This window comes from Pseudopipra pipra, chromosome W, assembly GCF_036250125.1.
Source record: "Pseudopipra pipra isolate bDixPip1 chromosome W, bDixPip1.hap1, whole genome shotgun sequence".
In the NCBI taxonomy this organism is placed as follows: domain Eukaryota; kingdom Metazoa; phylum Chordata; class Aves; order Passeriformes; family Pipridae; genus Pseudopipra; species Pseudopipra pipra.
The window spans coordinates 11,038,627-11,063,418 of record NC_087580.1 but is presented as its reverse complement, the minus strand read 5'-3'; the positions used below and the strand labels follow the sequence as shown (position 1 = coordinate 11,063,418).

Sequence of the window (24,792 nt, the reverse complement as noted above, 5' to 3'; positions counted from 1 at the left end):
CTCTTTGTCTTGTGGTGGTTGAAGGTGCACTGTCTCCTTCAGGCACAGGCAGCCCACCAGGACACATCAGGACAAATTGGAGACAGTCATTGTGATTCCATGAGAATCCAGTTGGAAGAAAGAATTAGAGATCTGGAAAGTGAATTGGACAGGGTCAAAAACACCCATCAAGAGAGTGCTTCTCGGAAAGAAGCAACACAGGGCCAAATGGAAATGTACAAGGAGCTGTATCTGGAGGAAGTGACAACCAGAAGATGCCTTGCCAAGAAACTGGAAAGGTAAGTCCAGGCTTTTTTGGAGTGGTAATAAGAGACTCCTTTTTCTTCCTGCATTTGCCTTCGAAATCATCTTCTACATCTGGCCAGCATTATTGCCCTCCATTGGCCAACAGGGTCTGATGGAGTTGCCAAGATGCTCTCCTTGATATTGGAAAAGTCGTGGCAGGCAGGGGAAGTCCCAGGTGAGGGGAAAAAGGGAACCCCACTGTGCCCATCTTTGAAAGGGGTAGAAAGGAGGGCCCTGGGAACTGCCAACCTGTCAGCCTGCCCTCTGTGCCTGGGAAAGCCATGGAAAAGATCCTTCTAGAAGCTCTGTCAAGGCACGTGGATGACAGGGAGGTGATTGGAAGCACCAGCACAGCTTCCCCAAGGGCAAGTCCTGCTTGACTGACCTGGTGGCCTTCTAAGATGGAGTGACTGCCTCAGTGGACAAGGGCTACCCATGTCATCTCCCTGCCATTCTGGAAAGCCTTTGACACAGTCCCCCACAACATCCTTCTCTCCAAAGTGGAGAGAGATGGATTGGATGCGTGGACTGTTTGATGGATAAGAAATTGGGTGAACAGTGCCATGCAGAGGTGGTGATCAATGGCTCAGAGTGCTGAGGGCCATCAGTGCCGAGTGGTGTCCCTCAGGGGTCTGGATTGGGCCCAGTGTTCTTTAATCTCTTCACTAATGATCCAGAGGAAGGGATGGAGTGTGCCCTCAGCAAATTTGCAGCTGACACCAAGCTGAGGGGTGTGTTTGACACAGCTGATGCCACCCAGAGGGCCCTGGACCAGCTGGAGAAGTGGGCCCATGGCAATCTGCTGATGGTTTAACCAGAGCCAGTGCAAGCTGCTGGCCGTGGCTCAGGGCAGCCCCTGTATCAGTGCAGGCTGGGGGATGAAGAGGGGCAGAGCAGCCCTGCTGAGAAGCCCTTGGGCTGGAGGAGAGGCGGGACATGAGCCGGCGATGTGCGCTCGCAGCCCAGAGAGCCAATTGTGTCCTGGGCTGCGTCCAAGGCAGCGTGGCCAGCGGGTGGAGGGAGGGCATTCTGCCTCTCTGCTCTGCCCTTGGGAGAGCCCAGCTGGAGGGCTGCATCCAGCTCTGGGCTCCTCAGCACAGCAAGGACCTCCAGCTGTTGGACTGAGCCCAGAGGAGGCCACCAAGGTGCTTGGAAAGATGGAGCACCTCTGCTAGGAGGAAAGGCTGGGACAATTGCAACACTTCAGCCTGGCAAAGAGAAGGCTTTGGGGTGACCTCCTGGTGGCCTTTTGGGGTGTGAAGGGAGCCCACAAGAAGGATGAAGAGAGTGCATTTAAAAGAGCCTGTAAGGGAGAGGACAAGGGGGAATGGCTTCAAAGGGAAAGAGAGGAGGTTTAGATTTGATCCTCGGAAGAAATTGGTTGCTGGGAGGGTGGTGAGGAACTGCAACAGGTTGCCCAGAGAAGCTGTGAATGCCCCATGGCTGGAAGTGTTCAAGGCCAGGCTGGATGGGGTTGTGAACAAGCTGGTCTGGTGGAAGGTGTCCCTGCCCACAGCAGGAGGCTTGGAACTGGATGATCTTTAAGGTCCCTGCCAAGCCAAGCCATTCTAGGCTTGGATGCTGTCTGTGCTGTTTCTGTGAGACTGTGGGGGAAAGGCTGGTTCTTCCTGTGTTTCATGGTTTTCTTCACTAATTTGCTGTGCAGGTTGGAAAAGCTTCTGAGGATAGAGAGGAGGAAAGTCAGGGTTAATGAAGAGAAAAATAGCCAGTCCCAGCTGGAAGAAATGAAGAACAGATATTCTGAAAAGGTCAAGGAAGTTGATAGATTACGAACAGAGGTGAGCTGTGCTCTGGGTGGGGCTTTTTGGTTGTGGTGTTCCTTCTTTTGAAAGCTGGGAGATGCTTTCTCTCTATTTCTTGTCACGTTGATGATTTTTTTATTTCCCTGGCTGCATTTTGGATGTGATGGGCTTTTCTTAATGCTCCTCCTGCTGTTCCAGTGGGAGATGACTCGAACTAATCCGGGGTAGTTCTCCTTGTGGGGAAAGATGGAAATGTTGAGGGCAAAGCAGTAGGTGTAAGGGCTGATGGAGGCCAGGCTGTCCTGCAGAGGAGGGGCAAGCCAGGAGTGGCAGCAGCCTGGCAGGGTGCGTGAGCTGAGGGGCCAGGGAGCCGTCCCACAGGCCCTGAGCAGGAAGAGCAGAACAGGTCCCCTGAGAGTGAGCGGGGTCAGCCAAGAGTGCAGATCCCCCGGCTGGGCCTGAGGGATGGGCAGGTCTGCCGTCCTGGCAGGACATCACGTGCATGGGCTGAGAGCAGTGGGGCCCAGCTCAGGCCTGGCTGCAGCTGGAGGGAGGCTGTGACAGCGTCCTCTGGGTGTGCCAGATGAATTGCTGCCCTGGCAGAGAGGGGAGGAACAGCGCTGTCACTGGCAGGGCACCATCAGCCCCTGAGCCCTGTCTCAGGCACGAGCTGAGCAGGAGGCACTTGAGGTTTGGCTTTTCTGCACAGTGTTGTTGCTGCCCAGGGCCCAAGGAGGACAGGGGCCTCCCAGGGGAAAATCTGTCCCTTCTTGCTCACGGGGAGCTGTTTCAGCCCATCCTGTGGCGGGGAGCCAGAAGGGCTGTTCCCAGCAGTGCTGTTGAGGCTGCTGTGCCTGTGCAGCAGTGGCACAGAACCTCTCATCCCTTCTCTGCTCCTCACTCGGATCCGTTGCTGAAGCGGCGTCTGTCAGAGCCACGCTTGGGTTTGAAGGCATCCCTGTAGAATGGCTTCCTGCCTTTGCAGTGATTCCTTTGGAGTCCAGAAGCTTGGAGCATTTTTGCATGAGGAACCCCAAAAGGATGGGAACCTGAGGAATCCCGTGACAAATGATGGGAAAGCTGTTCTTGCTGGAAAAGAAAAGCCTGGTTGCACTTTGTGTCTAGTCCTGAGCCAGCAGATGATGAATAAAGTCTCCCTGGGCACCTCCTTTTGGGGTTTTCCCAGAATTCACTGCCTTTACATCGCGCCGAGTTCCTTTTTTTTCCTTTCTGTCTGCAGGTTGCTGAACTTTCCCAGCAGCTGGACAGGGAACGTGAACAGTGCACGCAGCTGGAGGCCAAAAACCAGGCTTTGCAAGAAGAGCTGTCTGCCCTGCGTGGGGAGTGCGAGAACCTGGCCATGGACAAATGCCAGCTGCAAGAAGAGCTGGCAAAACTGCAGCATCACTTGGAGACCAACGTGGTGGATCGCAGCCAACTAGAACAACATAAAAGAGAGGTGGAAGAACGAGCAGACCAGGAAATAAGGCAAAAACTCCAAGAAGTCAATGAGTTTTTGCAAGTAAGTGAATTTCTCCCCAGTGACCACAGGCACTACGTAAACTTCTCTCGTGGCCATGGTTTTGGTCTTTTTCTTTTGCTCCTGTATTCTGTGGGTTAGCTTCTGTCTTTGCTGAAGGCAGTGGCAGAAGGCAGTCTGGTTGGGCAGGAGTGCTGTCATGGGTGTGGAATGTGCCGGCAGGTCCCTGAATCCAAAGGCTGCCCAAGGCAGATTCCCACTTTGCAGTGCTTGGGGGGACCTCTGTGGGCTGCTCTGCTTCTCACTGCTCATCCTTGGATGGGTTTGGCAACTCCCAGCTGGCATGGCCAGACCTACAGGTGCTGCTTTGTCCTTGCAGGGGGGAAGGTGCTCAGAAAAGGAGTCCCTTAAATGACAGGGGTGTGGGTGAGGGGGTGGAGGTGGGGGACGCTCTTCTTGTCTTTGAAGAACCATTTTCCATGTGCCCTGTCCTACAGACACAGAGTCTCTTCATTAGTAGCTTTGAAGCAGAGTGCTAATTTGGGCTTCTTTGCCAATGCAAAGAATTCTTTGCCCTGGGAGCTCCTGGGTTCTGCCTTGGCTGCTGCTGGGAGTGAGGAGGCAGAGCCGCCTCTCTGAGTAAGGCTGGGCCCTTGGAACTGGGTCTGTGCCATTTTGTGCTGGGCAGAGCTCTCTTTTTCTTGTGGTGGTTGAAGGTGCACTGTCTCCTTCAGGCACAGGCAGCCCACCAGGACACCTTAGAAGAAATCAGAAGCAGTCATTTGGACTCACTGAAAAAGCAGATGGAAGACAGAATTAGAGATCTTGAACGTGCACTGGGAAGGAGAAAAAGCAACCAAGCAGAAAGACCTTTTCCAGAAGAATCCACCCAGGCAGAAGTGGACAAGTACAAAGAGCTGTATCTGGTGGAAGCCAAAACCAGAAAAAGCCTCGCCAAGAAACTGGAAAGGTAAGTCCATGCCTTTTTGGACTGGGAATAACAAACTCGTTTTTCCTCATGCATTTTCCTTCTAAATTCCCTTTTCTACATCTGGCCAGCGTCATGTGGGAAAGCAGAACGTGGCATCTTTGTGGGGAAAGTTCCTTGAGACCCTTCCCTTCATCAGACCTGTCTTCCCAGCAGTAACACCACAGCACCACCACTCTGGCATTACTGGTGTCTTCTCAAGCTGAGGTTGTTTTAGCAGGCAGTCTTTTTGCCAGTCTCTCATCTCCTCATCCTGTGTGTGACAGAAAAGATGAATCTTGTGCCCTTTGCTGTTTGAATAAGGAGAGGCCTCTCACAGAAGAGAGTTGGATTCTGTGAATCCAAACTAAGAAGGCTCTTTCTTGGCTTCTGTTCTGGCAGCGGGTCTGAGGGTTGAGCTTTCCTTGAGAAGGCCAGGGTAGCCCAGAGGTCTTATGGAGGTGACACTCGCTGCTCCTTGTACTTGGTGTGATTTCTTAGGAACAGGCCCTGTGAACAAGCTCAGATCAAAGGATGTGCTGGTTTTGGATGCTCTTCATGCCCTTGGCTTTTAGAAGTCGAGTAGTAGCCAAGGCTGTGGAGGGTAACTTTGCGAAAGCCTTCCTGCCAAAGATGACTCTGTGTGTGCTTGTGAATGTTTCAGAGCTAATGAGAGACTTGCAGAGGCCAACACCAAGCTCCTTTGGGAGCGCCACAGAAGCAGATCTGCAGTCCCAAGCAGCGCCGTCAGCGGACACCTGGCTGCAAGTCCACTTCTGGATTCACCTGGCCTGGGACATCTTGGCATCAGTTTGGGGCTGAGCAGAAGCCTAGGTCTCAGAACAGCACCCAGACATCTGTGGTAAAGCTGAAGACAGGTATGTACGAATTTTCCAGAGTGGTCAGAGGCCAAAAAACATGGAAATGGAAGCAATGAGCTGTGGAACTCCATTCTTTGACAAGAGAAACTGTGGGAAAGAGCTCTGTGGCGCAGGAACCTCCCACCTAAGTTCTACACTCTTAACTTTGTCAATGCTACATCTTAACTGTGTCTTGTCTGTATAATTCTGGGCACGACAGGAACGGGATGCAAAAATGGCTCGAGACCTTCAACGAGGTAATGTGTCATTATGTCAGGAGGGTTTTTAAGCAAAAAGGTGACTATTTCTAACTCTTGACAGCTCTCCAGCCATTTTTTCCAAGTTCCTGTGAGAAGTAGGTTTTGGGGGTTTTTCTGCCAGCCTTCCAGTTCAGACTGGAATGTGAAAACTTGCTGCTTCCCAAAATGTTGCGTCCAATGTTATGCAGTTGCCTGGAAAAAGCCAAGCGCAAAGAAACACTTGGCTGAAGCTGAAGTTGCCCTTCACTAGAGTTGATCTCAAGCACAAACAGCAAAGCAGCCACGAGATCAGATTTTTAGAAGCTTCAGCCATCACTTCCCCTCCCGTGTACACCCATGGCATTCAGCACTAAACCAAACCATCCCCGTTCTTTGCTGTTAGTTCTTGAGTTTTGCTAGGATTCTGGGATTCATGGCTTGTCTTGGTAGCTTATGGGGTGCAGTCTTTCTTGGAATAAGCAAGAAGATCAATGACAAAAGAGAATCTGTCTTTGGGAAAAGATTATTCGGTCCTTTTTTGGCAAATATCAGTTCAGTGCTTGCCATCCGTAGCATAAAACCTGCTGTAGAATTTGAGGCCAGGTGTCCAAAGAGGGCTGTCCAAGGTGGTTTCAGAGCCAACAGGGGGACCACAGACATGGGGTTTGTTCTCAGACAACTGCAAGAGAAGTGCAGGGGACAGAACAAAGGTCTCTCTGGAACCTTTGTTGAGCTCACCAAGGCTTTCCATCCTGTGAGCAGAAACGGTCTGTGGCAGATTTTGGAACATTTAGGTTGTCCCCCCAAGTTCCTTAAAATGATCATCTCACTCCATGAGGGTCAGCACGGCCAAGTCAGATATGGCAATGCACTCTCTGAGCCCTTTCTAATATCCAATGGTGCGAAACAAGGCAGCGTTCTCGCACCAACCCTGTTCACAATCTTTGTCAGCAGGATGCTCCAAAGGGCCACGGCAGACCTCGATGAAGAAGGTGGGATCTACATCCCATATCGTACCCATGGAAGCCCTTTCAACCTAAGGCGACTGAAGGCCCACACCAAGACCTTAAACCATCTTGTCCGGGAGCTGCTTTACGCTGACGCCGCCGCCCTCGTGGCTCACACAGTGGCAGCTCTGCAGCGTTTAACATCCTGCTGTGCTGAGGCTGCTGAGCTCTTTGGGCTGGGCGTCAGCTTGAAGAAGACACAAGTTCTCTATCAGACCGAGGAGGGGGCCTTTGCCCACGTGGACGATGACTGGAAATGCGACACCCATCCAGACCTTTCCCAATGCACAGATGTTACCGCGTGGGAAGAAGACGTGACACCCCAAGAGCTCTACCCATGGGAAGAAGTAGTGAGTCAACAACGTTCCCAAGGGGGAGCCAGAAGACACCGAGAGCTCTACGAATTTGAAGAAGATGGGAGAGTCCGAGAACTTTCCCAGTGGCGGGATGGGAGACACCCAGAGCTGTACCAACGGGAAGAAACTGTGAGACGCCAGGAGCTGTACGAATGGGAAGAAGATGGTGTGAGATACCAGGAGCTGACCCGATGGGAAGAACATGCGACAGTGCAAGAGGTGTCCCAAAGGGAAGAAGAAGAGACTTATCAAGAACTGTCCCAATGGGGAGATGTGGCAGTCCCAGAGCTGTCCCAGTGGGAAGGTGAGAGATACCATGACCTGCCTCAGTGGGAAGATGTGCAAGGGCATGGACTGTACCAATGGAAAGACAAATGAGACCCAGAGCTCTCCCAAGTGGGAGACAAGGCAGACAAGGAGCAACCTCAGGAAGAAGACTACAGTGCCCAAGAGCTGCCCCAAAGGGAAGACAGGAGTGAGAAAAAGCTGTCCCAGTGGGGAGATGATGTCGGTTACAGCACCTGGGACAAACCCTGGCACCCACTGAACGCTGGGGACCCTCAGATTGTTCCCCAGGAGGGGCCCGGCTCTGCCAGCAGCGTGGGCACAGAGGTGGCAGCAGAGGCAGCCCGTGACCTGCCCAGTCCAGCTCCTGCCCCGGTGAGTGCCACGGACACCGAGCCGGCAGCTGCTGCCCCGGCCGGAGCTGCTGAGGAGGAGGAGCCCCAGGGGCCTCTGGCTCCTGTTGAGGAAGAGGCAGAGAGTTCTCCAGCCTTTGGAGAGCAGGTGCCATGGGCAGGGACACAGAACCAGGTCCCTGCCCCACACAGCCCCTCAGAGGGCAGCAAGGCCCTGCTGGACACAGACCAGTCCATCACCCATGAGATCCTGAGCGAGCCTGAGCTTGAGATCCAGGGATCTCACCAGGAGCCAGAGGACGAGAGAAACCTGGAACAAACCATGGATACAGACACGGTAAAAACAGCTCCAGCAGAAAGGACAGAGAGCCCAGTCCCTGCCCCACAAAGCCCCTGCTCCCCCAGCAGCCCCTCACCTTCCCAGGTGAAAGCCCAGGCCCTCAGTGAGCAGGAGGAGGGAGCAGGAGGGGACTCAGTCCTGGCAGTGCAAGACACTGACGAGGGACCCTTCCCTGGGGAGGGCATAGGCTGGAAATACTACATTGACCAAGACATTTCCCAGTGGGAAGATGAGGGAGACCAAGAGTTGTCCCAAGAAACATCAACATATACCAAGAAGTGTCCCAGGGGTAAGACTGCACTGAGCAGGAGCTGTCCCCTGGAGAAGTCAAGAGCTACCAGGAATTGTCTGACTGGGAAGAAGACAGCGAGGAAGAGGAGCCCCAAGGAGAAGTGAAGAGCTACCAAGAAGTGTCTGACTGGGAAGAAAACATCGAGCAGGTGTAGCACTAAATCTGATGAGAAACTTGTTTAAACATGTCTTAAACTGGCTCTTTGTGGTCTCTTTGCAAACACGTGTTTCTTCTTCCCAACACCCCCCCCAGCAACTGTTATCTCCCATGCAGGAATGTCCTGGGAAGGTGTCCTGAGGTGTTTCATTGGACCTTGTTAACCCCTTCCTGTGATTGGGTGTTCCTGTAAGCCCCTTGAGACTTGTAATTGGTTAACCTGTGATTCTCCCTAACCCTATAAATGTAACATCCCCAACAATAAACTCCCTCTTGCCTCCTCTCCACGCCGGTGTGCTGTCTCTGTACCAGCCATGGGACCACGTGGGTGCTGGGGGGAGGGGAGGGCACCTCTCCCCTCCAGGCGCGGGGCCTGAAACCCCTGAAGAAACCCCTGGAGTTCCCTTTCCCCGTCCCTCAAGACGTCGGAATGGTTCTTCAGATGGAGATGGAACTAGAACTGGGCTCCCCCACGTTGTGGGTGGGGAAAGGGATCCAGAAGCAGGAGCAGTCCCAAGGAGAAGAGAGTAGAGGCCAAGAAGTGTCTGACTGGGAAGAATATGGCGAGGAAGAGCTGTCCCATGGAGTGAAGAGCTACCAAGAAGTGTCCGACTGGGAAGACTACACACCCTCCTGGCTGTCCCGATGGGAAGATGACAGGGACAGAGAGCTGGCACTGGCGGACTGGGAACACATGAGCGTCCCCAGCTTGGGGTCAAGCCCTTGCTCCCGGAGGAGGATGAGTGGGAAGAATTGAGCGTGCTGGAGCTGTCCCAAGGAAGGACAAGGCACAGAAGACAGGCTGAGAATTCTTGCAGCAGAGGGGCTCCCAGTGCCCGTCCCTCGCCAGGCATGGGCTGAGCGCCGGGCACCCGCCCCGTGCACACAAGTGCCGCTCTGCGCCTCACCTCCCCAGCTGGAAGCCCTGTCCCCCAGAGGGACTGAAGCTTCTCCTGCCTTTGACAAGCCAGGTCCCTGCCCCACGCAGCCCCTGCTGCCCCCCCAGCCCCTCGCCTCCCCAGCTGGAGGCCCAGGCCCTCAGCAGGCAGCTGCCTGTCCCCACCAAACGTCTCTCCCGCTAAAGGCGGGCACTCGGGGCTCTGCGCAGGCTGTTCCACTCCTGCACGGCGGGACAGCCCCAGGATTAGGCCCCGCTCCAGCGCCAGGCGGGCCCGGACACCTCTGCAGTGCTTCCAGCACAGACACTGACACCACCACCCACCTGAGACACTGACTCCAATGCCTGACTGCTCCTGCAGGGAATGAACAAGACAGGACTTTTGCTCCCAGAAACTCCCTGCAGGAGGACAACATACACGATTTTTGCCAAACAAACAAATATGCCTTAAGTCAATTAACTACTTTAATTAATTAATTAGGCTAGTTAAGTAATTAAGTAATTTAATTATTAATTATTATAAAATGTAGTTATAATATTTAGATATTGTAGATTTACTTCAAAGATAGAGTTACATAAGATAGATATACTATATTTACATATTATAATAATTACTATATTTATAGGGCACATAGATAGATGTTTACAGTTAGACTATAGGAATTAGAGACAAGACAAGACATAAGATTAGGAAGATTTCCTGTAGTTTCTATTTAAGAACCCATTCCCTCTACCTATCTCTTTAACTCACATTTATTGTTAAATAAAATCTGTGTTAAATAAAATCTGCATTAAATAAAATCCACCTGTTTTGGGCAAATGGTCTCATTTACACCTTAATTCGGGCTGAGGCATCTCTCCCTAATGGGATCAGAACACCTGGGCAGGGACACCTTCCACCACACCAGTTGGCTCCAACCCCGTCCAACCCGGCCTTGGACACTTCTCACGGTGGGGCAGCCACAGCTTCTCTGGGCAACCTGGCCCAGGGCCTCACCTCCCTCCCAGGGAACAATTTCTCCCCAAAAGTCTCATCTCCCAGAGGTCACTCCCTGGGGCCAGGCTGCAGTGTGTTCCTCCCCAGCACTGCCTGCCTGCAACAGCCTGGGCCGACACAGGAGGGCTTCCCCTCGCCCACCCCCACCTAAGGCAGCAGCTGCTCTGGGCTGTTCCTCACAGATCCCTGTGCCATCCGCTGCAAAGCTCTCAGCAAGGCTGTCCTAAAGGAAGCTGCCCTGGGAAAGCCAACGTGCTGCAGCTCCAACGGGAAAAGAATCCCAGAATCAGGAAGGTTGCAAAAGAGCTCCAAGATCATCGAGTCCAACCTGGGACCTCTCCCTGAATCCCTGTAACCAAGCCCTGGCACTGGGCTCTGCGTGTGGCACCGGAGAGGCGAGGGGCCCTGTAACACCCCTGTAAGTAATCCTTGTTATTTTAGTTGTATCACAGATCAAAACGTGCCTACCCTCCATTTATCATTAATAATTCCCGTGGGCAGAAGAGCCAAACTGGGCCTCCCAGGGAAGCAGAAGCTGGGAGGATGATGCAGGATACAGTGAATGAAGGAAACTGTGAAATGCAGAAATCCTCAGGGGAGGGCTGATTGCTTGGATCATCTCTGCAGCAATCCCGGCAGCTGCCGCAGCCACGGCTCCTGCTGCACTGGCCAGTCAGTGCAGGCCATGCCTGCAGGGCCAGTGTATGGGCACTGTGGCAGCACCAGGAGCAGGGGTTCAGAATCTGCCTGGTTTCAATATTCCAAGTCCTCTGGAAGCACATGGGACAAGCCCAAAGACAAGGAGCCCGGGTCCTGGCCCTCTTGGCCGTGAACTCTGCGTGTCCAAACAGAACAGGGGCAGAGGTGGGACCAAGAGGAGTCACTCTGCACCTGCCCTGAGTTCATGGGAATGCAAAGGGAGGATGGACCTTGGCTGAGTGCTTGGAGAGACAGAAGGTTGTTTCTCCAAGTGCAAATGCTCTTGAACCAGCCTCCATGACCAGCCTGTGTTTTTCTCTGGTGGCTGAACAGCCAGCACATGAGGGGAGGGGAATGTGTGGGATCAGGGCACTGCTTTGGGGCCATGCTGGGAATTCTGATGGACTAAAAGACAAACACTGAGTGCTGCTCACGAGAGAAGAGGAATAAAAGGGGACACAGAAAAGTGTCGGCAAACAAGTCCTGAAATGGAACTCTGTGTGTGCAGCCTCATTTTATCCTTCAACAACCAAAGGAAAGGGGGTAAAAAGTGGGGGTTGGGAGCCCAAAACTGGTCGGGAGGAAAACGGGGATTGAGGGGACAATGGGAAAGTGGAAGGAACAGGGAGAAGGGTGGAAAAGGGAAGGTGGGCTGGTGGGTCCAACGGTCCCATGGGGGTCTTTGGGCACAGGGGGGTTGGCAAAGGGGGGTGGCCCCCCTGAGCTCCCAACTTCCTGTGGGGTGCTGGGGGCTGCTGGATCCAATCTCAGCCTTGCATCATACCAACAGTTTCAGTTTAGAGGAATTACAGAGCTGGGACTGAACCACTTTTGTCCCCCAGCTTTTAATGATGGCAAATCAGAACTATTGATAGAAATGAACTTATTTAGGGTTAAAAATGATCAGACAAAAGATCTTCATCAGAATTATTTACTGCACAATACAAACACTAAAACTACCAGGAGTACAGGATAAGACAGGACAGTGCTCTACACTAAAGCAATTGTTGAAGCAATTCTACTCAAGCTGGCACAAAAGCAATAATTCTTAATTAGAGATGGATGGAACTCCCCCAGACCAACGCTGGTGGGGAGATCTCTGCTCTCAGCCTCCAGGAGTGACTTTGGGGGGTCCCCAGCCAAGGCAGGAATCTCCACACACAACCCCCAAGAAGGGTTCTGTTGGAAGAAGCTGCCTCTGGGAAAGGGGACTGGCCCTTTGTGGTCGAAAGGGTTGGACTGACAGTCACTGGACTCCAGGGGTTGCCTCCCCATCAGGGGGTTCATTCGGGGTGGAAGCAGCGGCCGAAGCTCTTCCTGCAGTCGGGGCACTCGCAGGGTTCCCCTTACTGGTGGGTCCGTCGGTGTTTGGTCAAGTTACCGCTCTGGGTGAAGCTCTTCCCACACTCCCCACACTTGTAGGGCCTCTCCCCGCTGTGGATGCGCCGGTGCCTGACGAGGGTGCAGTTCCACTTAAAGCCCTTCCCGCAGTCGGTGCAGCGGAAGGGCCTCTCATCCGTGTGCGTCCGCTCATGCATGAGGAGATTGGAGCTGGTCTTAAACCTCTTCCCACATTCCGAGCACCTGTAGGGTCGTTCCCCAGTGTGGATAAGATGGTGGGTGCGGGGGCTGGAGCTGTAGGGCCTCTCCCTGCTGTGGATGCGCCGGTGCCTGACGAGGGTGGAGTTCTGGTTGAAGCCCTTCCCGCAGTCGGTGCAGCGGAAGGGCCTCTCATCCGTGTGTGTCTGCTCATGCCTGAGGAGATTCCCACTGCGCTGAAACCTCTTCCCACATTCCCCACACGTGTAGGGCCGTTCCCCAGTGTGGATGCGCTGGTGTTGGATCAGGGTGGAGTTGTCCCTAAAGCTCTTCCCACACTCCCTACACGTGTAGGGCCGTTCCCCAGTGTGGATGTGCTGGTGTCGGATCAGGTTGGAGCTGTCCCTGAAGCTCTTCCCACATTCCCTACACGTGTAGGGCCGTTCCCCAGTGTGAATGCGCTGGTGTTGGATCAGGGTGGAGCTGTGTCTGAAGCTCTTCCCACATTCCCTACACGTGTAGGGCCGTTCCCCAGTGTGAATGTGCTGGTGGGCAAGGAGTTTCGTGCTCTTCCTGAAGCTCTTCCCACATTCCAAGCACCTGAAGGGCTTCTCCCTGCTGGGAAGCTGCTCAGGGACCACCAGGTCAGAGTTCCCCCTCAAGCTCCGGCCGCCTTCCCGGCACAGGCTGGCTCTTTCCTCCTCAGAGCACCCTGGGTTGGCTTTGGAGCCCCTCCTGCGGGGGGATCTCCGGCCCTTTTCCTCCCCGCTGCCTTCCTGGGCTGGGGAGCCCTTCAAAACGGCCTCTCCCACCAGGCTCTGCCGGGGGGATTTGTCCTCCGGGCTCTCCGTCCTCAGCTCGGGGCCTGGGGCAGGAAGCAACAAGGACAGGGAGGGGATTTGCCTCCAGCCCACAGGGAAGGCCAAGGACATCCCCCCAACTCCGGCCCCGGCAGGACGGCGGCGCCAGCGGGGTTGTCCTGCAGCCGGGGCCATGCTGGGCTGACAGAGCCAGCACAACACCCGCCCAAAGGGACACTGACTGCCTCCTCACCTGCCTGGGGGGCCCAAGGCATCTTCCTCTTCCTCGCAGCCTCCTTCATCTGCCCAAGCTTTGGGAAGGACAAATCCTGATGGGGGGGAAACAAGGGCTGAGCACGTTGCCTTGGGGGTTCCTCCTGCCCAAGTCCATCTCTAGAACTCACCAGGCATCCTGTGACCATAAAAACCTCCCAAACACCAAGATTCAGCCCAGAAAAACCCAAACCACCCAGATTCAGGCAAAACCCCCTCAGAAATAGCAAGAAGAGCCCCACACCCTCAAACTGCAAAAACTTGAGATTCAGATGAAATATACTCCAAAAATATGAAGATTAGCCAAAAAAAATCTCTCCCAGAAGTTCCCCTTCTCTGGTCTCTCCCCTCTGGGGTTGGAGGGTCTCCCCTGTCTGGGATGTTTGGGGTCCCCCTTAGGGATGCTGGCAGTGTTGGGGGTCCCAAGGGTCCCTTCTCTGACTCTCGCCTTCGAGGGGTCACGTTCCCAGACATTCCCCCTCTCCAGGTTCTCCACTCTGTTGTCCCAGGGATCCCAGGGGTCCCCACTGTCCAGGCTTCCCCTTCTCCACGCCCCCCGTTTCAGGCTCCTGAGGGTCCCGGGGCTCCTCCCTCTCCGTGCTCCCCCCTCCAGGCTGCCGGGGGTCCCCCAGCTCCGGCATCTCCCCGCTCCGCCCTCCACACTCGGCAGCTCCCGGGCTCCACACCCACCCCCAGCACTCCTGGGGGGCCCCAAACCCGCTGTGTCCCTCCCATCAGCACTGGACTGACAATGGAGCCGGCGGGGCCTGACCCAGCAACACCAACCCCCATCGTGGGGGGGACCCGCATCCCCCACCCACCACCAGGGCTCTGACCCCAACCCAGCCCGGCCCCCAAAAAACACCTCCCACCCACCCCCAACAGCCCCCAAGGGCACAGCCCTGCACAAGGGTCGGCTGTGCCCCAGGCACCCAAACAGCCCCACGGGCGGGGGGACACCAGAGGCTGCCCCAGGGCAACGAGAGCAGGGAGCGGATCGGGCCCCCTGACACGTGGGCGGGCTCTGGGCTCAGCCTGACCAGGGGCAATTTGGCACCAACAGCAGGGCCCTGAACGCTGGCTCGGCACAGGGGGCCCGAGCTCCCCCCTCTCCAGCTCTCGGGGCTCTCACAGCTCCCCCCTCTCTCCAGCCTCCCCCGCTCTCCAGGGATCAAGGCACGGGGACACCGAGGCACCCCCACAGCAACCCCAGTCCCGCTCCCTCCCCTCCCCTCAGCCCCCCTCTCCCACCCCTTCCCCATCGGCCCCCCAAACCCCGCTCCCCCAGCTCCCTTTGGGGGTGACCCACCGCCCCTCGCGCTCCCTTTGGGGGTCCCACCCGCTCTTTTCGCTCCTCTCCCCCCTTTCCCATCGTGGCCGCTCCGCTCACCCCACAGCGGCAGGAAGGGCCGGGACAGGGGTGGAGCAGCAACAGCAACAGCAGGAGAACAATCGCCCCCCATCCCACGGGTGCCCAGGAAGGGGGAACTCGTCCCAAATATCCTGGGGGGGAGCGTGGGGGGTCTTGACATACTCAGGCTGCCAGCACAGATTTCCCTGCAAAGTCTGCAGGGAGTCAAGCTCTGCAGAGGAGACTGTGTCCCATGGATGGGATTGCAGAGGCTCCCTCAGGTCCTCAGCAGGAATCACCAACCAGGAATAGACACAAAAGGCCCCCACGAAGTTTTTTGGGGGAGTGTCCTGTAGGGAGGGGACAGTGTCACCCCACCAGGGCAGGGCTGGCAAGTGGGAGGCTGCTCCAGGGCTCTGCAAGAGGCCTCGTGCTCTGCTCGGCCCCAGCACTGGCTGGTCCCAACAGCCCCGGCTGCCCCCGGCCCTGGGCAGCTCTGCTGCCACAGGCTGTGCCCTCACCGTGGCCCTGCAATGGCCCTGCCTGTCCCTCCCCCGGGGCCCTGCCCGTGGCCCTGTCCCTTGGCTCTCTCTCTGCCAGCTCAGTGTGGGGCACACGGGCTGGGGGTCCCTCCCAAGCCCCCTGGGCAGCCGGCGTTGGCTGGGGGGATGTGAGGGCTGGGCCTGCTCAGCACAGCCCCGGCCTCGTGCCCAGCGCCTCTTTCCTGCCCCACACAAGAGCTTCCCGGCCCCCCCAGGGCTCCCCTGCTGCTGCCTCTGCTCCTGGCCCTGCCTTTGCTGCTCCCTTGGTCGGGGCAGCGGCTGCAGGGGGGGATGGCAGCAGCTTCAGCTCCACGGCACTTCCTGGGGGGAGCTCAGCCCGGGGGGACGGGCAGGGACCTGATGGGGATGGACAGGGCCCAGCAGGGACAGCCAGGGCCTGCAGGGGAAGGCACAGGGACAACCTGGCCCCCCACACTGCCAGGGCTGTTTCTGCTCCTCCTTGCAGGCTCCGTGGCCAGGCACAGTTGGTGTTCCTGGGTGCCCACCATCTCAGCACTTGCAGCCGCTCAAATCAGCGCCCGCAGCTCTGCAGCAAAGCCCCAGCTCACCTGGCACACAGGGGATGGACACAGCACCTGCTCGGGGATGGGCACACACAGCTTTGTGCCTTCCCCACCACGGGGCTCTCCTTCCTCAGCAGCACCTCTGCCTTGCACTTATTCTCAGCCTCACCTCAGGGCCTGGGCTCAAGGACAGGAACCTGCAGGGAGGGGACATCATGTGCAAGCTGAGGGCTGCCTGCTTGCACTGGGCTGGGGGCTTCTTTCTCCTTCTACAACCAGCCCACAACTCAGCCTGCTTTGCTAACACCACACATTTACAGACTAACCTTGCAGATAGATATGGACAGACATCTCTCTCACCCTGGGGATGGAGCCTCAAGCATGTGCTGCCACAGGAATGGCAATCAGAGAATCACAGAATCAGCTGGGTTGGAAAAGACCTCCGAGATCATCAAGTCCAGCCCTGGATCCAACCCTGCTGTGCTTCCCAGACCATGGCACTGAGGCCACATCCACTCTCACCTTCAACACCTCCAGGGACAGGGACTCCACCCCCTCCCTGCCCAGCCCATTCCAAGGCCTGATTACTCTCTCAGTAAAAAATTCCTTCCCAATATCCAACCTAAACCTCCCCTGGCACAGCTCCAGACCCAGCCCTCTTGTCCTACTGCTGCTTCCTGGCACAACAGCCCCACCCCCACCTGGCTCCAACCTCCTGGCAGGGACTTGCAGAGAGTCAGGAGGTCTCCCCTGAGCCTCCTCTTCTCCAGCCTCAACACCCCCAGCTCCCTCAGCCTCTCCTCACACCACTTGTGCTCCACTCCCTTCCCCAGCCTCGCTGCTCTTCTCTGCTCCTGCTCCAGCCCCTCCAGGGCCTTCCTCAACTCAGGGGCCCAGAGCTGGACACAGCACTCCAGGGGTGGCCTCACCAGCGCTCACTCCAGCCCAACAATCACTTCCCTGCTCCTGCTGCCACACTCTTCCTCACACATTGGCCACACTTCCCACTCCATTGGCCCTCTTGGCCCCCTGGCCACACTCTGCCTCCTGTTCAGCTTCCTGTCCATCCCCACTCCCAGCTCCCTTTCTGCCTGCCTGCTCTCCAGACACTCTGGCCCCAGCCCGGGGGGCTGACGGGGCTTCTTGTGGCCAAAGGGCAGGACCCGGCCCTTGGCCTGCTGGAACCTCATCCCCTTGCAATCAGCCCATGGATCCAGCTGGGCCAGGTCCCTCTGCAGAGCCCTCCTGCCTTCCAGCACATCAACACACCCCAGCTTGGGGTCACCTGCACATTTGCTGATGAAATACCTGGTTCTGCAGCAGCTGCAGATGCTCAAGGGGCAGCAGGAACAAGTCAGGGGCTGGTGGGGCCTGGGGGGATTTGGGGTGCGGGAGGGTCCTGGGGGAGCTGGGGAGGGGCTTTGGGGATTGAGGGTACAAACCAGTACAGACCAGTACAGACCAGTACCTCCTCACTGCTCCCCAGATCTCTCCTGGAGCTGGGCCACCTTGTCGTGGGACACCTGAGCCCACCCCAGTGCCCTCCCAGTACAGCCCAGTGCCCCCAGTACAGCCACTGTGCTCCTGCTGCCGGGTGATCCCTTTTTGAGGGGGTTGGAAGGGATTTGAAGGGGGGCTGGGGGAGATTTGAAGGGATCCGGGGGGATGGTTGGATGGGGATTTGGGGGGTTTTGGGGTGCTTTGGGTGCATTTGGGGGAGCTAAAATGGGGTTTGGGGGCATTGGGGCATCAAAGGGATCTGTGGGGGGAGAGGATTAAAGGGAAAATGGAGGTTAGGGGACATTTGGGGGGGCTTAATGGGGCCTGTGGGGGAGAGGAGGGGCTGCACCACAAGCAGGTGATCCCTGATGTCCCGAAGACCCTCTTGGTGTCCCCAGTTCCCCCCCTGACACCCCCAATTCCACTGTCCCCAAACCCCATTCCTGATGTCCCCAACGCTCCATCTCATCCCCCTGGACCCTCTGACACCAAACTCATCCCCCCTCCCCGCCACACTCACAGAAAGGCCAAGGGCATCTGGGGACACGCTGGGGACAGCTGGGGGGCTTTGGGGGGCACTGGGGGATTACTGGGGGATACTGGGACACACTGGGGGGAACCAGGGGGCACTGGGAGGGACTGGGGTGTTACTGAGGGACACTGGGAGGGCACTGGGAGGGACTGGAGGTGAACTGGGGCACACTGGGGGGCACTGGCAGAGAACTGGGGAGTTACTGGGAGATTACCAGGACACACGGGGGGACACTGGGAGGTTACTGGGCCATACTGGGGGTTATTGGGTGCTCACTGCAGGATCACTGGGCCATACTGGGGGGCAGTGGGAGGTCACTGGGACACACTGGCTGGTCACTGAGGGGGTTACTGGGCCATACTGAGGGGGTCACTGGGAGGTCACTGGGATATACTGGGGGCACTGGGATCCCCTTACCCAGATGTGGTACATCTCCCCCCCAGATTTTGGGGGGCATCCCTAGGACCCCTCCCCTGGGAGCTGGGGGACCCCCTGAACCCACTGCTGGGCTTTAGGGGACCCCCTAAAATCCCCTCACAACCCCTGAAATCCCCCCCTCGACCCATCGAAACCTCCTCAAGGACCCCTCATCCCTCCCCAGCACCCTCTAAACCCTCTCAGTGACCCGCAAAACCCACTTGAGACTCCCCAAGCCCATTCAGGGACCCCCAATCCCCCTCACGGACCCTCAGAACCGCCTGGGACCCATTAAACCCCCTAGAGACCCCAAAACTGCCTCGAAGGTCCCCGCAAAGCCCCCCAGGAACCCCAAACCTCCTCACAGACCCCCAAAGCCCACCTGGGACCCCCCAAATCTCCTCAGAAACCAAAACCCCCATCAGAGCCCCCCAAACCCCTTCAGGGACCTTCAACCTCCCCCCTGAGTCCCCTCAGGACACCGAACCCCCTCAGGGACCCCTCAAAACGTTCCCGGGAACCCCCGAACCCCCCCGCTAAGCCCTCCCGAGCCCTCCGGCCCTCCCACCCCCAGCCGCGCTCCCCGCAGCCCCGAGGGGATGCCCAGACCCCGCTCTCGCCGCCCCCCGCCAGCTCTCACAGCGAAGTGCAGCGACCGGCACCTTCTCCCCCTCACGCCACGAGGCCAACATGGCGCCCGCTCTGCCCGCCCCCCGCCTTTACAGACCCGCCCCGCAGCCAATCAGCGCGCGGCCCCGGCCCCGGCCCGCCCTCCGCCTGCGCGGTGCATTGTGGGAGTTGTAGTCCTTGCGGCGGGGAGGATCGGACTGTTTGGGGTTTTGTTTCTCTGTCTTCTTTTATTTTCTCTTTTTTCTTTCTTTCTTTTCTTTATTTCTTCTTTCTTTTCTTCCCTTTTTTCTCTCTCTTTTTTCTTTTTTCTCTTTTCTCTTTTTTCATTGTTTTTTCTTTTTTTTCTCATTTTTCCTGTTTTTCTTTCTTTTTTTCTCTTTTTTTTCTCCTTTTTCTCTTTTTTCTCCCTTTTTTTTTAATTTTTTTTTCTTATTTTTCCCTTTTCCTTTTTTTTATACATTGTTTTCTATCAGTTGTTCTTTCAAGGAAGATTTAAACACATATCAAAACAATCTCCAGGTACATATCTTACAACAACAGATAATCTGCCATTGTTCCAGGTTTGTGAGGATTCCCAAGATCACAAACACCGAGACACCAAGGGTGGAAGTGAAGCAACTTTATCCTGTCCCTTGCCCCAGCCTTCAATCCACACCCAGCCCCGGATTTCTGCAAAGCCGCTGGGCAGGAGCAGGAGATGGAGCTGGTGCTCGGCGGGAGGGGCAGCAACAACAAACCCGTGTCTTTGGCACAGGGGAAGGAATTCGGTGCTTGAGGGGTTACATTCCACAGGCTGCCCTGGGGATCAGCTCATGCTCGGACAGTGAGAACAGCGAGAACATTCCTCATAAAAATGCCAGAGGGAAGGGAGCGGAGGGGGAGCAGGGGCAGGAAAAGGAAGCAGAGCGATGGAAGATGGGCTGGGGCGGTCGGGGCTGGGGGAAGGCGGGCTGGACAACGCCTTGTTTGGTCCAGCAGCTGTTCCAGCTCCAGGGCAGATGTCGGGGGAGCCTCTGCCACAGGGACATGGACAAACAGACGCTACAAAAGCTCTCAGAGGGGTTGGGGGCTCTGGGCGGGGCTGCGCTCTCGCCTCAAGCCGGGATCTCCCAGGGCAGTGGAACAGCAATTCCTGTCAGCTCCCAGCAAAGATCATTGGGGTTTGCACTGGGGAAATATTGACGCTCCAGCTTCCTCTTCTCTTTTTAGAACTTTGAGCTTGCAGTCGGGTAGAAGGGCTGGGGGGGAGTGGGAAGAGACTCATTTTGAGGGACACATGTCATCCCTCAGTTAGATGGAGCTAAACCCCTGACCTTGCTTAGGAAGAGCTGCTGATGCTCAGTTGTCTTCTTTCCCTTCTGCTTCAGTGGGATATTACATTTCCCTGCAGTATTGGTGACAGAATGCTATGTCAGCTGGAATGGTTTGGTTCTTACAGAAAGCATAAATGCATTTTAAGGAAGGTATTTTTACATAAGTGAGGCCTCCAAAAAAACCCAAAAAACCCCAAAGGTTATATAAGTGCATAATAAAGTGAACTTTGGGGTTTTCTTTTAAATTCTTGGGTAGAAAAGCCATCCCAGTTAGGGACAGCAATTTATTGTATTGCTGAAAAAGAACCAACAAACAAACAAAAAAAGAAATCTGACTTTGTTCTCTTTCAGATTTGTTTTTGATCATAAGAATCCTTCTAGTGAAAAGAGCTAATTTACTGTCCCTAGAGGAATGTTTTAGGTGTGATTATCACAATATCACAGCTGCTGAAAAGGTCTAAAATAGGACATTGACCTTGAACGTGTTCCTGCATTTAGGATGTGGTGTTTAACATTCAAGAGACAATAGAACTGCAACTCATTTATTAAGGTATCACCTCAAATGTTAACTCTTGCTCTGTACAGACATGCCACAAGGATTGCAGAAAGCTTGCAGTATCCCAGGAAGTACAGGTGGTATTTTATCAGTGTAAATATGTGTAAGATTGTCAAGATTTCTGCTGGCAACACTCCATAACTAAAGTAAGTTTTCCCTTTGCTACTGCACTAGTTTATGATTTCATTTTTACTGACATTCCACCAGTCACATTATTAGCTTCACCAAAAGAAAGGGAAATAATCCTGCATTAATTAGAGCAACTGAATTCCCTCAGTCACCTTATCCTTGGCTGTCTGGGACAGTGATGCACTTCAGCTTCCCTACAGAAACTTCCACTAAAGAAGAGTTTGGGGTGATAGTGAGAGATCCAGATTGAAGGGTGTGCCTGAATTATCTTTAGGGAGGAGACCTTTTTTGGTGGGTGACAGGCAATGTGCCTGTGGCTCCCTTTTTCTGTCTGGGTTTTTTTCCCTTTCTTTTTGTCAGAGGCTTTAGAAAAGGTGTTTTTGTCAAGAGAATAATATTCATTTATAGCCATGTGAACCGTTTCTATCCTGCACCAGTGAAGGCAGTCATCTAAATACCCAGACCCATGGCCTTAGAAATAAAACAAGGAGAAAATATGGAGTGTTTGTTTGAGACCAGATAAACTGAATGGAGTTCAGTAACAAGGTAAGGCAATTGCTGTTGTTTCACAGAGACATTTTTTGTCTGCTGGACCTGAGGGGAGCAGCAAAAGCTAAAAGCCTTGCTCTGTGTCTTTGTGAACACACTGTGGGTGAGTTCAAAGGAGCATTCAGAGGTTGTGTGGTGTGAGCCTTTTTCCCTCAGATCAAAACAAGGAGTAATTATTGCTAAATCCAGCAGGTGGCTTTCAAGTCATAACTTGGTCCAGTTTGTCCAACTGTGTCCAAACAGGTGAGGGAAATCTGGAACTTTAGAAGGGTTAGTTTTTTACCTCCTTAGCAGGATATCCAGGGGTGCACCAAGTGCCTGCCAGTGAGGAGCACAAGAGACCAGGAGACAGTGACAATATTGTTCTAATGTTGATCTCACTGGAGCACAGAGTGAGATCACACCTGAGTTATGTTTCTTTAATTAGTGATTGGGAATAAAGAGGAAATCACAGAGTTGATGACACTTTAGGATTTATTTCACACTCTTAGCAATAAGGTATTTTCCAGCTGGACTTTGAATAAGGTTCCATGGTATACTGCAAATTTCTATCTCAAGTTAACAGTCTACTTCTTCCCAAAGAAATTCTCAGCAGCTAACACCCTTCCATCATCTGGCTCTTTCCCTGATGGCTTGAGCTTGTTGCTCCTTTGGGTAAATACCCATTTGACAAAATGCACTGGGCAGCTTCTGCCAAGTGCCACTGAATCTCACTTCTTCCCTTGCCTTGAGGTAGCTGTGCTTTAAGAATCTGGCTGTTCAGGTGCCCTGAAATGTCTGTTGTATTTCAGTGTGAAGAAACTTAATGATGTGTGTCGCGACGGAAAGCTCTAGACACCTCAATGTGAGAATCCAGGAACTTCGTTTATTGTAGATTGACAACAGCTTAATATACACTCTATAATAGGCTCATGAATATTACAGAAATTAGGCTCATTATTGGTGCTCAGTTAGGTGGTGATATCATCTTAACTGTCTTTCATTGTTTACACAGGTGGCTCGTTAAGTGTCTTTGTTTTGGTAATGCCTAGCTCCTGTTTTTCAGCCCAATTTAGAATACCCAAGGACGCTGCTGCTTTCTCACGGCCCTGCTATCTCAGACTTTCTCATGGGCCTAGTCAGACTGCGTCTTATACTTTAGCAGCTCATCCATAGCCTTAGCCATGTTCATATGTCCTCACATTTCTAACCAATCCTCTACAATTCCCCCGTTTTTATTTTGTGCCAACAATGCTTTCTTCGTCGTAGTATTTACACGTCTAGTAATACAAGAAAAGGCAACACGAGCTACTACTAAGATTACAATAACTGTCAATATCTATCGTAGGCCTTGCTTAATATAACTTAGAGCTCATTCAGAATAAGGAATCACTATGGTTCAACAGAATCACGTTACACATCTCTAAAATCTTGACACCGGCAGAAAGTATTTTTAAGTTTACACATTCACACATTCATGTAGCTTTTTTCTTTCACACAACATTCAGGTGGCCACCTCAGACACGCTCCTCAATCACACACACATTTTCAAGTGGTCATTGGCTGTGCACTTCTTGTCAGTTTCATAATTCAAAGGAAATTTATGGCATAGCTGCCATCAGCAATCTGCAAATCCTGCATAACTCTCCATGTAAAAGACAAATACAGCAAGAAAGAACAGAATATTATCTTGGAAATCTTCAACCCTTCTTATAGAGCAATGCTATTTTATCATAAAGGCAATAAAGCTACTTTTGCAGGGGGCAAGACTATATCCCCTTCTGTCTCATCGTTCCGTCTCCAAATCTTCTACCTGCACCCTGCCCCTGGGGGAAACAGCCAAATTTCATGTAAGAGAAGCAAAATGGCAAACTATAGGAAATTCTTAACAACCTTCTGCAATATGCAAAAGCTAAGCACGGATGTCGCGTTATTTCTAATCTTACTTCAAAGGATTTTTCGTCAGTCTCCCTTTCTGTTTTTGAAGAAAACATTTGAGAATGCCATGAGCACACTGCATGCTTAACACCTATTGCTGTAAAAACAATGCAATCTTATTTGATTTATAAGTTGGGATATTGTTAATTTTAAGTTGTTTTTTCTCTTTTCCCTTTTTTCCGTGTTTTACCGTCTTTGCCTCCCCCCACGCTCCTCATTGCCGAAGGACGAAGGAGGGGAAGGAGGGGCTGGGCTCACCCAGAGAGATCAGCAGAAGGAACTTAATCACAGGGTCTGCTTAAGAAAAGACAAAAACATAGGAGAGGGAGAGAACAGCTGCAAACAGGCACGTTTCAGAGAAGGGGTGATTGGTGTAACGGGGGAAAAAGAGAAACAGCTTTCCCCCTCCCCCGACTGCACCCCCCAATGTTTTTGCTACCGTCATTAACTCTAGGAAGAGGAGCAACACCAGGGAAAAACCACTCGCTGCAAAGAAGGGAAGGGGAACGCACACCCCCCGGGACCATGGCTGTCAGCAGTGCGGGGGAAACAGAGCCCCCCCGCCGCCCGCCGCGCCCGGGGCCGCCGGCGTGCACGCACGCGGGGGCACCGCTCAGAGCCGGGGCCACGCAGGCGGCGCGACCACCGCCACTGCCCCGCTGCTCGGGGGCACCCGCCCCGTAGGCACCCGCCACAGGCGGACAGACCCGGCGCCGGCACGGGTTCACTCAACACGGCGGCATAAGCACACAGCGCCGTGAACACAGCCACAAATGCGCAGCGCAGTCCCGCTGCACAGTTCAGATGAAAAGCTGGAAATGTCTTAAGGTGGAACTCAGTCATAGTGTTCGTAAAGTTTATCTCTGGTCTATCAGCAGTACTTTCACACTGCAGCCGTCGCTTCCGATCGTCCTGGATACGCACTGCCGAGGTGCTAGCACCGCGTTCATGTTGGTAGGGCCGCTCCGTTGTCTCCGGCCCCGCTCCGCGATCTCTGGTCCCGCTCCGGCTCCCTTCAACTCCGCTCGACTCCCTTTTTACACGATTTCTCCGTATGATGGTATCCAGTAGCATCCTAATGTCCTCAGACTGTGCTTTAATGCCTTTTACTGTTCCAGATAACAATCGCCAAATTGTAAGGAGGGAAGCAGCAACTTTTTCTCCCTTATAGGCAGCAGTAAAGAGTTTATCACTAAGTTCTTTCCAAGTAGAGATAGTAAAGGCAGTTACAGTGTTCGCTTCA

General features: G+C 54.2%; 2 protein-coding genes and 1 long non-coding RNA gene across 3 annotated transcripts in view; 1 reads left to right on the top strand and 2 right to left on the bottom strand.

The window, feature by feature from the left end:
- The window catches only part of LOC135406004 (zinc finger protein 91-like), a 369,522-nt gene that overhangs the window by 258,806 nt on the left and 85,924 nt on the right, over window positions 1-24,792 (bottom strand). Inside the window, exon 3 of the mRNA XM_064640514.1 lies at window positions 12,328-13,134. Coding sequence (XP_064496584.1) covers window positions 12,328-13,134 — 807 coding nt within the window. The remainder of the gene's footprint in view (window positions 1-12,327; window positions 13,135-24,792) is intronic.
- Window positions 175-7,335, top strand: LOC135406283 (uncharacterized). The gene is made up of 6 exons (XM_064640706.1): window positions 175-278; window positions 1,952-2,084; window positions 3,289-3,570; window positions 4,263-4,498; window positions 5,160-5,357; window positions 6,549-7,335. Exons 1-6 carry the CDS (start codon window positions 208-210, stop codon window positions 7,333-7,335), a joined length of 1,707 nt encoding a protein of 568 aa, XP_064496776.1. The 5' UTR covers window positions 175-207.
- LOC135406170 (uncharacterized) lies at window positions 13,313-16,992 on the bottom strand. Its single transcript, XR_010426189.1, has 3 exons — window positions 16,052-16,992; window positions 13,570-13,645; window positions 13,313-13,381 (listed from the first exon to the last, which is right to left on the bottom strand). It is a non-coding gene; the product is annotated as an uncharacterized LOC135406170 (long non-coding RNA).

Excerpts from the sequence above, each read along its gene's own strand:
- LOC135406283 (XM_064640706.1), top strand. The coding sequence starts at position 208 with ATGGAAATGTACAAGGAGCTGTATCTGGAGGAAGTGACAACCAGAAGA. Across the intron at positions 4,499-5,159 it reads CTCGCCAAGAAACTGGAAAG|AGCTAATGAGAGACTTGCAG; the intron begins GTAAGTCCATGC and ends TGAATGTTTCAG. Across the intron at positions 5,358-6,548 it reads ACAGCACCCAGACATCTGTG|GATGCTCCAAAGGGCCACGG; the intron begins GTAAAGCTGAAG and ends CTTTGTCAGCAG.